The sequence below is a fragment of the Salvelinus sp. IW2-2015 genome, linkage group LG35, assembly GCF_002910315.2.
Source record: "Salvelinus sp. IW2-2015 linkage group LG35, ASM291031v2, whole genome shotgun sequence".
NCBI lineage: Eukaryota > Metazoa > Chordata > Actinopteri > Salmoniformes > Salmonidae > Salvelinus > Salvelinus sp. IW2-2015.
This window is the reverse complement of record NC_036874.1, coordinates 3,812,314-3,824,858: the sequence shown is the minus strand read 5'-3', so window position 1 is coordinate 3,824,858 and position 12,545 is coordinate 3,812,314. Positions and strand designations below refer to the sequence as shown.

General features: G+C 44.3%; 1 protein-coding gene across 1 annotated transcript in view; it reads left to right on the top strand.

Moving 5' to 3' along the window:
- The window catches only part of LOC112067953 (protein spire homolog 1-like), a 93,794-nt gene that overhangs the window by 6,304 nt on the left and 74,945 nt on the right, over positions 1 to 12,545 (top strand). The window contains 1 exon segment of the mRNA XM_070437312.1: positions 10,984 to 11,012. Within this exon segment, the coding sequence (XP_070293413.1) occupies positions 10,984 to 11,012 (29 nt within the window).

Genomic DNA, 12,545 nt, shown 5'->3' with positions numbered 1-12,545 from the left:
TCCAAGCCCGCCTGGCTGCCCGTCTGTCCGCGCCGCCCTCGCGCTTGCCCGTCTGTCCAGCGCCGCCCGTCAGTCCTGAGTTACCACTCAGTCCGGAGGGGCGCCATCCAGTCCGGGAGGCTGCCAGTCAGTTCATGGCTGCCTTCAGTCATGAGCTGCCAGTCAGTCCGGAGCTACCCCTCAGTCCGGGATCTGCCCTCAGTCCTGAGCTGCCCCTCAGTCCTGAGCTGCCCCTCAGTCCGGAGCTACCCCTCAGTCCGGAGCTGCCCTTCAGTCGTGAGCTGACCTTCAGTCGTGAGCGGCCCTTCAGTCATGAGCTGCCTTCAGTCATGACCTGCCCTTCAGTCATGAGCTGCCTTTCAGTCCTGAGCTGCCCTCAGTCAGTGGGGCCATGTTAGGAGCGGTCGCCGTTTCCTTAGGAGGCCACGGAAGCGGGTATTGACTATGGAGGAGTGGGGGCCACGTCCCAGAGCCACCACCGCGCACAGATGCCCACCCAGGCCGGGCGTCCGCACCTTGGGGGTGGGGGGGGGGGGTACTTGTGTCAGCACTATTGTTATTTAGCTTCACGGTTGGTTCACTTTGTTGTTTTGTAGTGTTCAGTTTCTTTCATTAAATAATGACGAACACTTACCTCGCTGCGTATTGGTCCTCCGATCCTTCTCGCCTCTCCTCGTCAGATGAGAGAGGACGAAGACAGCCGTGACAGGTGGTGGATGTGGCCTCTTATCAACCTTTTTTATTTTATTTTGTAGACTTTTTTTTAATGGAGTGCTTTCATTGCCACAAAGACCCTCAACCAATGGTAATCTGCATGATGGCCCCAAGCACAATCATCATCATCAGTCATCATCATCATCATCACTGTAGTCATAAAATGGACTTTGCCTTAACAGCTGGGGCCTAGGCTAAACTGGTGACATTGTCTTGTGTTACACCTGATATGACACAGCAAAAATGTGTGTAGTCTGAGTGTGCCTTTGAAACGCTTGACTACGCATTCTCCTTGCTCCGGCAAACGCTACGCCACACCAAAACGGGCATTAGTTTCTTCTCCGCAGTGAGGCTGGATTCTGAGTTCCCGACCGTCAACTAGCCTCTGTCGAGACCCCAACAACAGAAGTTCCGGTTTTTCAGGGAAATGGAAAGAGAGGCTGTGACGTTAACAAGGCAACATCATCTTAACTCCTCCTCCACATGTACTGGATTGGTTGACAGTGCAGAAAATAACCTCCCTGACCAGTTTTTTATTCTTCTTCTCGTCAAGTCCAGTATGTAAGGGATCTAGTTTCAGTGTTAATTTTATGCCTGCTACGTTACATTCGTAACTACATTCTGCTACATTCAGGGCCGTCTGATTGGTCCAGAACCAAGTGGGTTGGGCCAAAGCCAGAAACAAACATGGGTAAAATGGTGGCTTGAAACTTTGTTTTGTACAACGCCCCTCGTCACCACAAACAATTTCAATGCATGACAGTCTCAGACTAAAGTATGTAGCGAACAACAGAGCAAAAGTCATCAGGCTACCTGTGAAAGTGACTTGGAATGTACAAGTAATGTGTCTTGTCTTGCATGTGGAGAGTTCTTTGTCGGTCTCGCTAGTACCTGTAATCAGATTCCCAGATACTTTATTTACCCATGGTGTCACAGGGAAGCTGTACCTAGCTCTTACTCAGTTACACACCTGAGTCAATGTTGTGCTGAGTCCAATAATTTTGATGGCTTATTGGCTTGACTCAATGTACTCCATGCTTAATCAGCTTTTTTACATTTACATTGAGTCATTTAGCAGACACTCTTATCCAGAATCTTACAGTAGTGTGTGCATTACATTTCATACTTTTCCTACTGGTCCCCGGTGGGAATGAAAACCACAACCCTGGCGTGATAGCACCATCCTCTACCAGCTGAGACACACGGGACCTTTTAGGATTAATGAACTGACTGTGCATAGTAAGGGTGGAATTTGTGGTCTACTGCATTTTATTGACGTGCCTGGCAATGTATTCTTAACTTAGTAATAGTAATTGGGGATGGGAGGTTTTGCATGGTTTGCTACTAGTCTGAGGATAGGCTACTCTTACAGGGCAATAGCTGTTTATCTAAATGCTGGTATCATTACGTGTGTTATTACACTTATTCATCTGTGATTATTACATTAATATGACTAAAGCTAATCATCTGTTGAGTTAATGTAGATAGGGCACTTTATTATTGCGGCACCTTTCTTTTGTAGTGCCTAAATCCATAGTAATATCTTTTTACACTGATTTGTTACATCATATCCATATTTGATGGATCTCAGAAGGACTGACCACTCTGATGTCTGGTTAACTGGGCTAAAAGTTCAAGGGGTCTCCCCAAGGCATATCAGCCATCCCAGCTTGTTTCAGAGAGACAGACATACAGAAAGAAAAACTGAGAGAGCATTCTTCCAACCAATTTGTCACTGACCACCAAACCCTGTCCCTAATCTCAAAATGTAAGCTACTCTTATTCAATTTCCCAAGTTTCCTGATCTTACCCAGATGATGCATTTACATAATGTTTACTGTGGTCCTCTCTCTCGCTGTGAGAGAGAGAGAGGAGAGAGAGAGAGAGAGAGAGAGAGAGAGAGAGAGAGTAATCCCATGTCACTACTACGTATTATTATTACTGTTAGTCCCACCATTTATTATATAAAAATATATATATATTTTGTGTATATATATAACATATATATTTTTTATTTAAATTTTTCGATATGTATACTTTGACAATGTAAGTAAATAATAACTTGCCATGTCAATAAAAGTCAATAAAGTCAAATTGAGAGAGAGAGAGAGAGAGAGAGAGATGAGAGAGAGAGAGAGAGAGAGAGAGAGAGAGAGAGAGAGAGAGAGAGAGAGAGAGAGAGAGAGAGAGAGAGAGAAGAGAGAGAGAGAGAGAAGAGAGAGAGAGAGAGAGAGAGAGAGAGAGAGAGAGAGAAGAGAGGAGAGGAGAGAGAGAGAGAGAGAGAGAGAGAGAGAGAGATGAGAGAGAGAGAGAGAGAGAGAGAGAGAGAGAGAGAGAGAGAGAGAGAGAGAGAGAGAGAGAGAGAGAGAGAGAGAGAGAGAGAGAGAGTCAGTCTGAGCCTTGTACTGATCATCTTCCAGGTCTCTGTTACAGATTTCTTTCCTCATTGATGAAGTCCAGTTTGTGTGAGAATATCAGGATTGTCCATTGTCTGTTTCCTGCATGGCAGAGTAACAAAAAGCAAGTTGTTTTGTCTTACTTTGAGTGTCAAAATAAGCCTGGTTCCTCTAGGTTTCCTAGGTTCCTGCCTTTCTAGGGAGTTTTTCCTAGCCACTGTGCTTCTTTCTGCATCTGCATTGCTTCCTCTTTGGGGTTTTAGGCTGGGTATCTGTATAGCAAATAAATTGGATGAAAATAAGGACCATTGGTTTAGGCACAGATTCAAGGACATTGGTTGTGAGTAGGTCTGTTGGTCTGTTGACATCCTGAAATGATTAGACCTCCATCTTGTTTTTTCTCATCAATGAATGGGGCAGTCACAAGCAAATTATTTGAACATGTTGTTTTGCAGAGATGTTACAATAGAGCTTGTCATTGTGTATGTGGAGAGGTCATCAAAAATAATCTGCTTGTCACGTTATTGAAGTTAATAAACATTTCATGACAGTGACATGTTGGCTTGGAGGAACATTTAGGCTAACCCAGAGGTTTCTGAATGAAGTGTATTGATTCATTTTAGCTGTGGTTATGCAGGCAAAGGCAGAGACAGGGCCAGTGACTGACTGGCAAGGTAGAGGCCGAGCAGTGACTGACTGGCAGAGGCAGTGACAGAGACTGACTGGCAGAGGTAGAGGCCGAGGCAGTGACTGACTGGCAGAGCATGACAGACACTGACTGGCAAAGGTAGAGCCGAGGCAGTGATAGGGACTGACTGCAGAGGTAGAGGCCAAGGGCAGTGACAGAGGCTGACTGGCAGAGGTAGAGGCAAAAGGCAGTGACAGAGTCTGACTGGCAGAAGGCAGTGACAGGGGCTGACTGAGTGACAGAGACTGAGGCAGAGGTAGAGCAAAGGCAGTGACAGAGACTGACTGCAGGTAGAAGCAAGGGAGAAGCAGAGGCGTGAGAGAGAGGACTGACTGGTAGAGGCAGAGGCAGTGAGAGAGGACTGACTGGCAGAGGTAGAAGCAGAAGAAGTGAGAGAGACTGACTGGCAGAGTAGAGGCAGAGGCAGTGACAGAGACTGACTGCAGAGGTAGAAGCAGAAGAAGTGAGAGAGGACTGACTGGCAGATGTAGAGGCAGAGGCAGTGACAGAGACTGACTGCAGAGGTAGAAGCAGAGGCAGTGAGAGAGACTGACTGGCAGAGGGCAGAGGCAGTGAGAGAGACAGAGACAGAGATGTCATCAGTAGTCACATGCCACCAACCAAGTGGTGAGAATGAACTGCTGCTTTTATTGACTGTGACCAGTTAATGATGTTGTCTTAAAGACACATTTCTATATCTTCTTCTTCTTCTTCTCCATGGACCCTGTTTTTTCTGGTCAGGTTTACGATCCTATAAAGAATTCTGGCCTATATCTACTGTGCTACACACTATAGGCAAGGTTAACCCTCATGGTAGTCAATCTATGTTATAATGCACTTGTGTTGTACTTTACCTATTTTGCTCAAGATTGTGTTCTGCCTCACTTGATTAAACAGCTTTCATTTTATTACTGTCTAATTAATAATAACCTTGTTGACTGAGCAGATTATCTTCATGGCTGATGGCCAGTTATGACTCCATCATGGAGTCACCGGAGCCTTTGTTGCTTTGTCGACCTTTCTGACTCGAGCTGATCGGCGTTAAGTCGGCTCCTCTCCTTGTTCGGGCGGCGTTCGGCGATCGACGTCACCGGCTTTCTAGCCATCGCCGCTCCATTTTTCATATATCCATTTGTCTTGTCTTGTTTTCATATACACCTGGTTTTCATTTCCCCAATCAATCTACTTGTATTTAACCCTCTGTTTTGTGTGTAATTGTTTTCATATCAAGCGATGTTCTTTAACTCTTTACTTTATTGTTCCGTTTTTTTTGTTGTGCTCCTGGTTTGGAACTATAATAAAGTGCGCTTTATTTATCATACTCTGCTCTCCTGCACCTGACTTCGCCTTCATACACACCTTGACACATACCCAAGAAGACTCAGTTGTTTTTTTTGTATACATTTGCATAAATTTCTAAAAACTTTGCTTTGTCATTATGGGGTACTGTGTGTAGAGTGATAAGGGGGGAAAAACAATTCAATCCATTTTAAAATAAGGCTGTAAAGTAACAAAATGTGGAAAAAGTCAAGGGGTCTGTATACTTTCCGAATCCACTGTACTGTACAGTGGGTGGTGGTGTCACGTTTCTGACCTTATTTCCTTTGTTTAGTCTTTATTTAGTTGGTCAGGACGTGAGTTGGGTGGGTATTATCTATGTTGTCTGTTTCTATGTGGGGTTTTCTCGTTTGGCCTGATATMGTTCTCWAWCAGAGGCAGCTGTCATTCATTGTCTCTGATTGGGAACCATATTTAGGTAGCCTGTTTTCTGTTGGGGTTTGTGGGTGATTGTCTATGTGTAGTGTTTGTGTCAGCACTATTGTTATTTAGCTTCACGGTTGTCATTTTGTTGTTTTTGTAGTGTTCAGTTTCTTTCATTAAATAATGACGAACACTTACCTCGCTGCGTATTGGTCCTCCGATCCTTCTCGCCTCTCCTCGTCAGATGAGGAGGACGAAGACAGCCGTGACAGGTGGTGGATGTGGCCTCTTATCAACCTTTTTTATTTATTTTTGTAGACTTTTTTTTAATGGAGTGCTTTCATTGCCACAAAGACCCTCAACCAATGGTATGACTGCATGATGGCCCCAAGCCACATCATCATCATCATCATCATCATCATCATCACTGTAGTCATAAATGGACTTATGCCTTAACAGCTGGGGCCTAGCTAAACTGTTGACATTGTCTTGTGTTACACCTGATATGACACAGCAAAAATGTGTGTAGTCTGAGTGTGCCTTTGAAACGGCTTGACTACGCATTCTCCTTGCTCCGGCCAAACGCTACGCCACACCAACGGGCATTAGTTTCTTCTCCGCAGTGAGTCTGGATCTGAGTCCCCGACCCGTCAACTAGCCTCTGTCGAGACCCCAACAACAGGAAGTTCCGGTTTTCAGGGGAAATGGAAAGAGAGGCTGTGACGTTAACAAGGCAACATCATCTTAACTCCTCCTCCACATGTACTGGATTGGTTGAACAGTGCAGAAAATAACCTCCCTGACCAGTTTTTTATTCTTCTTCTCGTCAAGTCCAGTATGTAAGGGATCTAGTTTCAGGTGTTAATTTTATGCCTGCTACGTTACATTCGTAACTACATTCTGCTACATTCAGGGCCGTCTGATTGGTCCAGAACCAATGGGTTGGGCCAAAGCCAGAACAAACATGGGTAAAATGGTGGCTTGAAACTTTGTTTTGTACAACGCCCCTCGTCACCACAAACAATTTCAATGATGACAGTCTCAGACTAAAGTATGTAGCGAACAACAGAGCAAAAGTCATCAGGCTACCTGTGAAAGTGACTTGGAATTACAAGTAATGTGTCTTGTCTTGCATGTGGAGAGTTCTTGTCGGTCTCGCTAGTATCCTGTAATCAGATTCCCAGATACTTTATTTACCCATGGTGTCACAGGGAAGCTGTACCCTAGCTCTTACTCAGTTACACACCTTGAGTCAATGTGTGCTGAGTCAATTTGATGGCTTATTGGCTTTGGACTCAATGTACTCCATGCTTAATCAGCTTTTTTACATTTACATTTGAGTCATTTAGCAGACACTCTTATCCAGAATCTTACAGTAGTGTGTGCATACATTTTCATACTTTTTCCTARTGGTCCCCGGTGGGAATGAAAACCCACAACCCTGGCGTTGATAGCACCATCCTCTACCAGCTGAGACACACGGGACCTTTTAGGCATTAATGAACTGACTGTGCATAGTAAGGGTGGAATTTGTGGTCTACTGCATTTTATTTGACGTGCCTGGCAATGTATTCTTAACTTAGTAATAGTAATTGGGGATGGGAGGTTTTGCATGGTTTGCTACTAGTCTGAGGATGGCTACTCTACAGGCAATGCTGTTATTAAATGTGGTATCATTACGTGTGTTATTACACTTTATTCATCTGTGATTATTACATTAATATGACTAAAGCTAATCATCTGTTGAGTTAATGTAGATAGGCTAACTTTATTATTGCGGCACCTTTCTTTTTGTAGTGCCTTAAATCCATTGTAATATCTTTTTACACTGATTTGTTACATCATATCCATATTTGATGGATTCTCAGAAGGACTGACCACTCTGATGTCTGGTTAACTGGGCTAAAGTTCAAGGGGTCTCCCCCAAGGCATATCAGCCATCCCAGCTGTGTTCAGAGAGACAGACATACAGAAAGAAAAACTGAGAGAGCATTCTTCCAACCAATTTGTCACTGACCCACCAACCCTGTCCCTAATCTCAAAATGTAGCTACTCTTATTCAATTTCCCAAGTTTCCTGATCTTACCCAGATTGATAGCATTTATCATAATGTTTACTGTGTCCTCTCTCTCGCTGTTGAGAGAGAGAGAGAGAGAGAGAGAGAGAGAGAGAGAGAGAGAGAGAGAGTAATCCCATGTCCACTACTACTATTATTATTACTGTTAGTCCCACCATTTATTTTATATAAATATATATATATTTTGGTTTATATATACATATATATTTATTTTTAAATTTTCGATATGTAACTTTGACAATGTAAGTAATAATAACTGCCATGTCAATAAAGCAATAAAGTCAAATTGAGAGAGAGAGAGAGAGAGAGAGGAGAGAGAGAGAGAGAGAGAGAGAGAGAGAGAGAGAGAGAAGAGAGAGAGAAGAGAGAGAGAGAGAGAGGAGAAGAGAGAGAGAGAGAGAAGAGAGGAGAGAGAGAGAGGAGAAGAGAGAGAGAGAGAGAGAGAGAGACGAGAGAGAGAGAGAGAGAGAGAGAGAGAGAGAGAGAGAGAGAGAGAGAGAGAAGAGAGAGAGAGAGAGAGAGAGAGAGAGAGAGAGAGAGAGAGAGAGAGAGAGAGAGAGAGAGAGTCAGTCTGAGGCCTTGTACTGATCATCTTCCAGGTCTCTGTTACAGATTTCTTTCCCTCATTGATGAAGCCAGTTTGTGTGAGAATATCAGGATTTGTCCATTGTCTGTTTCCTGCATGGCAGTAACAAAAGCAAGTTGTTTTGTCTTACTTTGAGTGTCAAAATAAGCCTGGTTCCTCTAGGTTTCTTCCTAGGTTCCTGCCTTTCTAGGGAGTTTTTCCTAGCCACTGTGCTTCTTTCTGCATCTGCATTGCTTCCTCTTTGGGGTTTTAGGCTGGGTATCTGTATAGCAAATAAATTGGATTTGAAAATAAGGACCATTGGTTTAGTCACAGATTCAAGGACATTGGTTGTGAGTAGGTCTGTTGGTCTGTTGACATCCTGAAATATTAGACCTCCATCTTGTTTTTTCTCATCAATGAATGGGGCAGTCACAAGCAAATGATTTGAACATGTTGTTTTGCAGGATGTTACAATAGAGCTTGTCATTGTGTATGTGGAGAGGGTCAAAAAATAATCTGCTTAGTCACGTTATTGAAGTTAATGGACATTTCATGACGATGACGTGGTGGCTTGGAGGAACATTTAGGCCTAACCCAGAGGCTTCTTGAATGAAGTGTATTGATTCATTTTAGCTGTGTGTATGCAGGCAAAGGCAGAGACAGGGCCAGTGACTGACTGGCAGAGGTAGAGGCCGAGTCAGTGACTGACTGGCAGAGGCAGTGACAGAGACTGACTGGCAGAGGTAGAGGCCGAGTCAGTGACTGACTGGCAGAGGCAGTGACAGACACTGACTGGCAAAGGTAGAGGCCGAGGCAGTGATAGGGACTGACTGGCAGAGGTAGAGGCCAAGGCAGTGACAGAGGCTGACTGGCAGAGGTAGAGGCAAAGGCAGTGACAGAGTCTGACTGGCAGAGGCAGTGACAGGGGCTGACTGGCAGTGACAGAGACTGACTGGCAGAGGTAGAGGCAGAGGCAGTGACAGAGACTGACTGGCAGAGGTAGAAGCAGAGGTAGAAGCAGAGGCAGTGAGAGAGAGACTGACGGGTAGAGGCAGAGGCAGTGAGAGAGACTGACTGGCAGAGGTAGAAGCAGAAGAAGNTGGCAGAGGTAGAAGCAGAAGAAGTGAGAGAGACTGACTGGCAGAGGTAGAGGCAGAGGCAGTGACAGAGACTGACTGGCAGAGGTAGAAGCAGAGGCAGTGAGAGAGACTGACTGGCAGAGGCAGAGGCAGTGAGAGAGACAGAGACAGGATGTCATCAGTAGTCACATGCCACCAACCAAGTGGTGAGAATGAACTGCTGCTTTCATTGACTGTGACCCAGTTAATGATGTTGTCTTAAAGACACATTTCTATATCTTCTTCTTCTTCTTCTTCTTCCATGGACCCTGTTTTTTCTGGTCAGGTTTACGATCCTATAAAGAATTCTGGCCCTATTATCTACTGTGCTACAGCATATAGGCAAGGTTAACCCTCATGGTAGTCAATCTATGTTATAATGCACTTGTGTTGTACTTTACCTATTTTGCTCAAGATGGTGGTTCTGCCTCACTTGATTAAACAGCTTTCATTTTATTACTGTCTAATAATAATAACCTTGTTTGACTGAGCAGATTATCTTCATGGCTGATGGCCAGTTAGTGACTCCATCATGGAGTCACCGGAGCCTTTGTTGCTTGTCGACCTTCTGACTCGAGCTGATCGGCGTTTGAGTTCCCAGAGTGTTGCCATGGCAACTGCAGTCAGCAGCCCAGGGGTGGTTCATGTGCGAGACCTAAATGCATACAGTCATGGCCAAAAGTTTTGAGAATGACACAAATATTAATTTCCACAAAGTTTGCTGCTTCAGTGTCTTGAGATATTTTTGTCAGATGTTACTATGGAATAGTGAAGTGTAATTACAAGCATTTCATATGTGTCAAAGGCTTTTATTGACAATGTCACGGCTGTTGCTATTTCAAAATGTCGCCAACAAAACAACAAACGAAAAACAACCGTGAAGCTTACAGGGCTTTAGTTCCACAAACAAAGTTAACTACCCACACTGAAAGGAGGGAAAAAGGGCTACCTAAGTATGGTTCCCAATCAGAGACAACGATAGACAGCTGTCCCTGATTGAGAACCATACCCGGCCAAAACATAGAACCACAAAATCATAGAAAACAAAACATAGAATGTCCACCCCAAATCACACCCTGACCAAACCAAATAGAGACATAAAAAGGCTCATACAAACTGAGGCAGCAGACTTTGTGAAAATGTACATTTGTGTCATTCTCAAAACTTTTGACCACGACTGTACAGTATCTCATAACATATTAGGCCCAGTTGAAATCAATAATACAGATATAGGGGGGAAAAACACAGCAGGTTCAATAAGAATGTTCAGGCTGAATCTGAGGTGTTATCCTGTTAACCATGTTAAAACTGACACCTCACATGCTGTTTCCTCTGCAGACATTGTCATATTGGATTATCGACACATAAATACATCTGTCCTTCAGTTACAGTGTACGGAAGCATTCTGAGTGAACCAGCGGCATGATTTTCACATTTTAATTGACCTGCAATTGATTGAATTGTCGCCTCTGTTTTAGTTACAGTAAAGGTTTAGCATAAACAATACATGCCTCTCTTTTGACCTGAAAGGCTGTGTTGGTTGGGCCAGTTGTTAACATCTTATTGTAGCTTCCGAGAGTTCATCATGTTTGCATAAGCCCTTCTCAGTCACAAATAGTTTCACATCCAGTTCATAACCAAGCCAATGTATTTTAAGATGCTTTGCTTTAGTCATAAAGACATTAGTCATAAAATCACAACTTTTCTCTTTGTCTCCACAGGTAAATCCATCCCAGCCACATCAACAGAGGTGAGTGGCATGTTCTGTCTTCCTTGTTTCTGGGAAGATATCTGTAATAATACGAAAGAAATATGTTGAGCAGGAGGACAGTGTTCCAATGGAATTATATCTGGCGTAACCGGGCCGGCAACAGTCACAGTGGTGGATGGATACTATCTGTACATAGGGCGTGTTAATCCTGCTTGATGACATGCCTGACACTCAACCTGCTGCCAGGGGCATTGTGGTGGTGGTTTTACTAGTACTTTACCATACTGTCTGTGCAGTGCACACTTCATTCACAGCATCTAGCTCAGAGGTTAGACTAGAGAGAATGGATATGACCACACCCACACTATGTGTAACATGGGACTGTCATTGACAGTGAGGCAATTTCAAATACACTAGCAGTCATTAACTAAAACAAGAACATCTGAAAAAATATATATCATAACACCTAGAACAAATTCCTAACAGGAGTGATGATGGAGTCTATTTGGAGATCAGTGATAGATAGACCTTCACTACAGACTCTCTAGGCTCTCAGCTGGTCTGACTGACTGGGCTGGCGAAATGAATGTCACCATGCGAGCTCTCCTCTTTGATGTTGGCTCTGGGTGACATCTAAAGGGCTAATTAGAGCACTATATTGTAATTTACCTTCCCAGCAACCTCTTCTCAGCCTCTTGCTCCAGCTAATATGGTGATGGGAATAGTTCAATTCCATTCAATACAATTTTATTTATCCTCTCAGGGGCAAACAGCAGTGCTGTTCAAGTAGTCTCGTACACAGCCTGGGGAGAAGGTTACTGCTCAAGAGGAGCAATAGCTATTGTTCTCTGTTTATCAGGTGATGTGGCTAGCTAGCATWTTTGTGTGTTAGTACGTCATCATCATTACCACGAGGCTAGTAGTATTAGAGCATATGATATGAGGAAACTATTTCCCATCAATGTCCTAAATGACTGCAGTTTACTCTGTGTCTTGCATGTATTCAGGTCAGGCTAAATGTATTGTTGAACACCAATAATCTGTCTTCAGTGGGGTGGAACTTTGGGAGTCCTGGAGTAGTGTGGGATTGCCTGGTAATGGATCTCTGGTAGCAGGTGGAGCGAGAATAGAACACACACACACTGAGACTCTCTCTCTCGTTCTCTCTCGCCCTCTCTCCCTCTCCCCCTGTCCCTCTCCCCCTGTCCCTCTCTCCCTCTCCCCCTGTCCCTCTCTCCCTCTCCCCCTGTCCCTCTCCCTCTCTCCCTCTCCCCCTGTCCCTCTCTCCCTATCCCTCTCTCCCTCTCTCTGCGACTGTGAGTGAGAATGTGCAGTGAAACTGCGTCAACAAAATCCCTACTAATCTGCTTTACGGCAGAGATGGGTTCTCCTAGTGCAGTCACTCAGTGTTTGATGTGATGTGTGAGAGCCTGGCTGCCTGTCTGTCCTCATTCCAACACCCTCTTCTGACTGTCACCACATCACTGCAGATCCAGCAGTCATATTACATTACAGCTCCTGTGTGTGTGTGTGTGTGTGTGTGTGTGTGTGTGTGTGTGTGTGTGTGTGTGT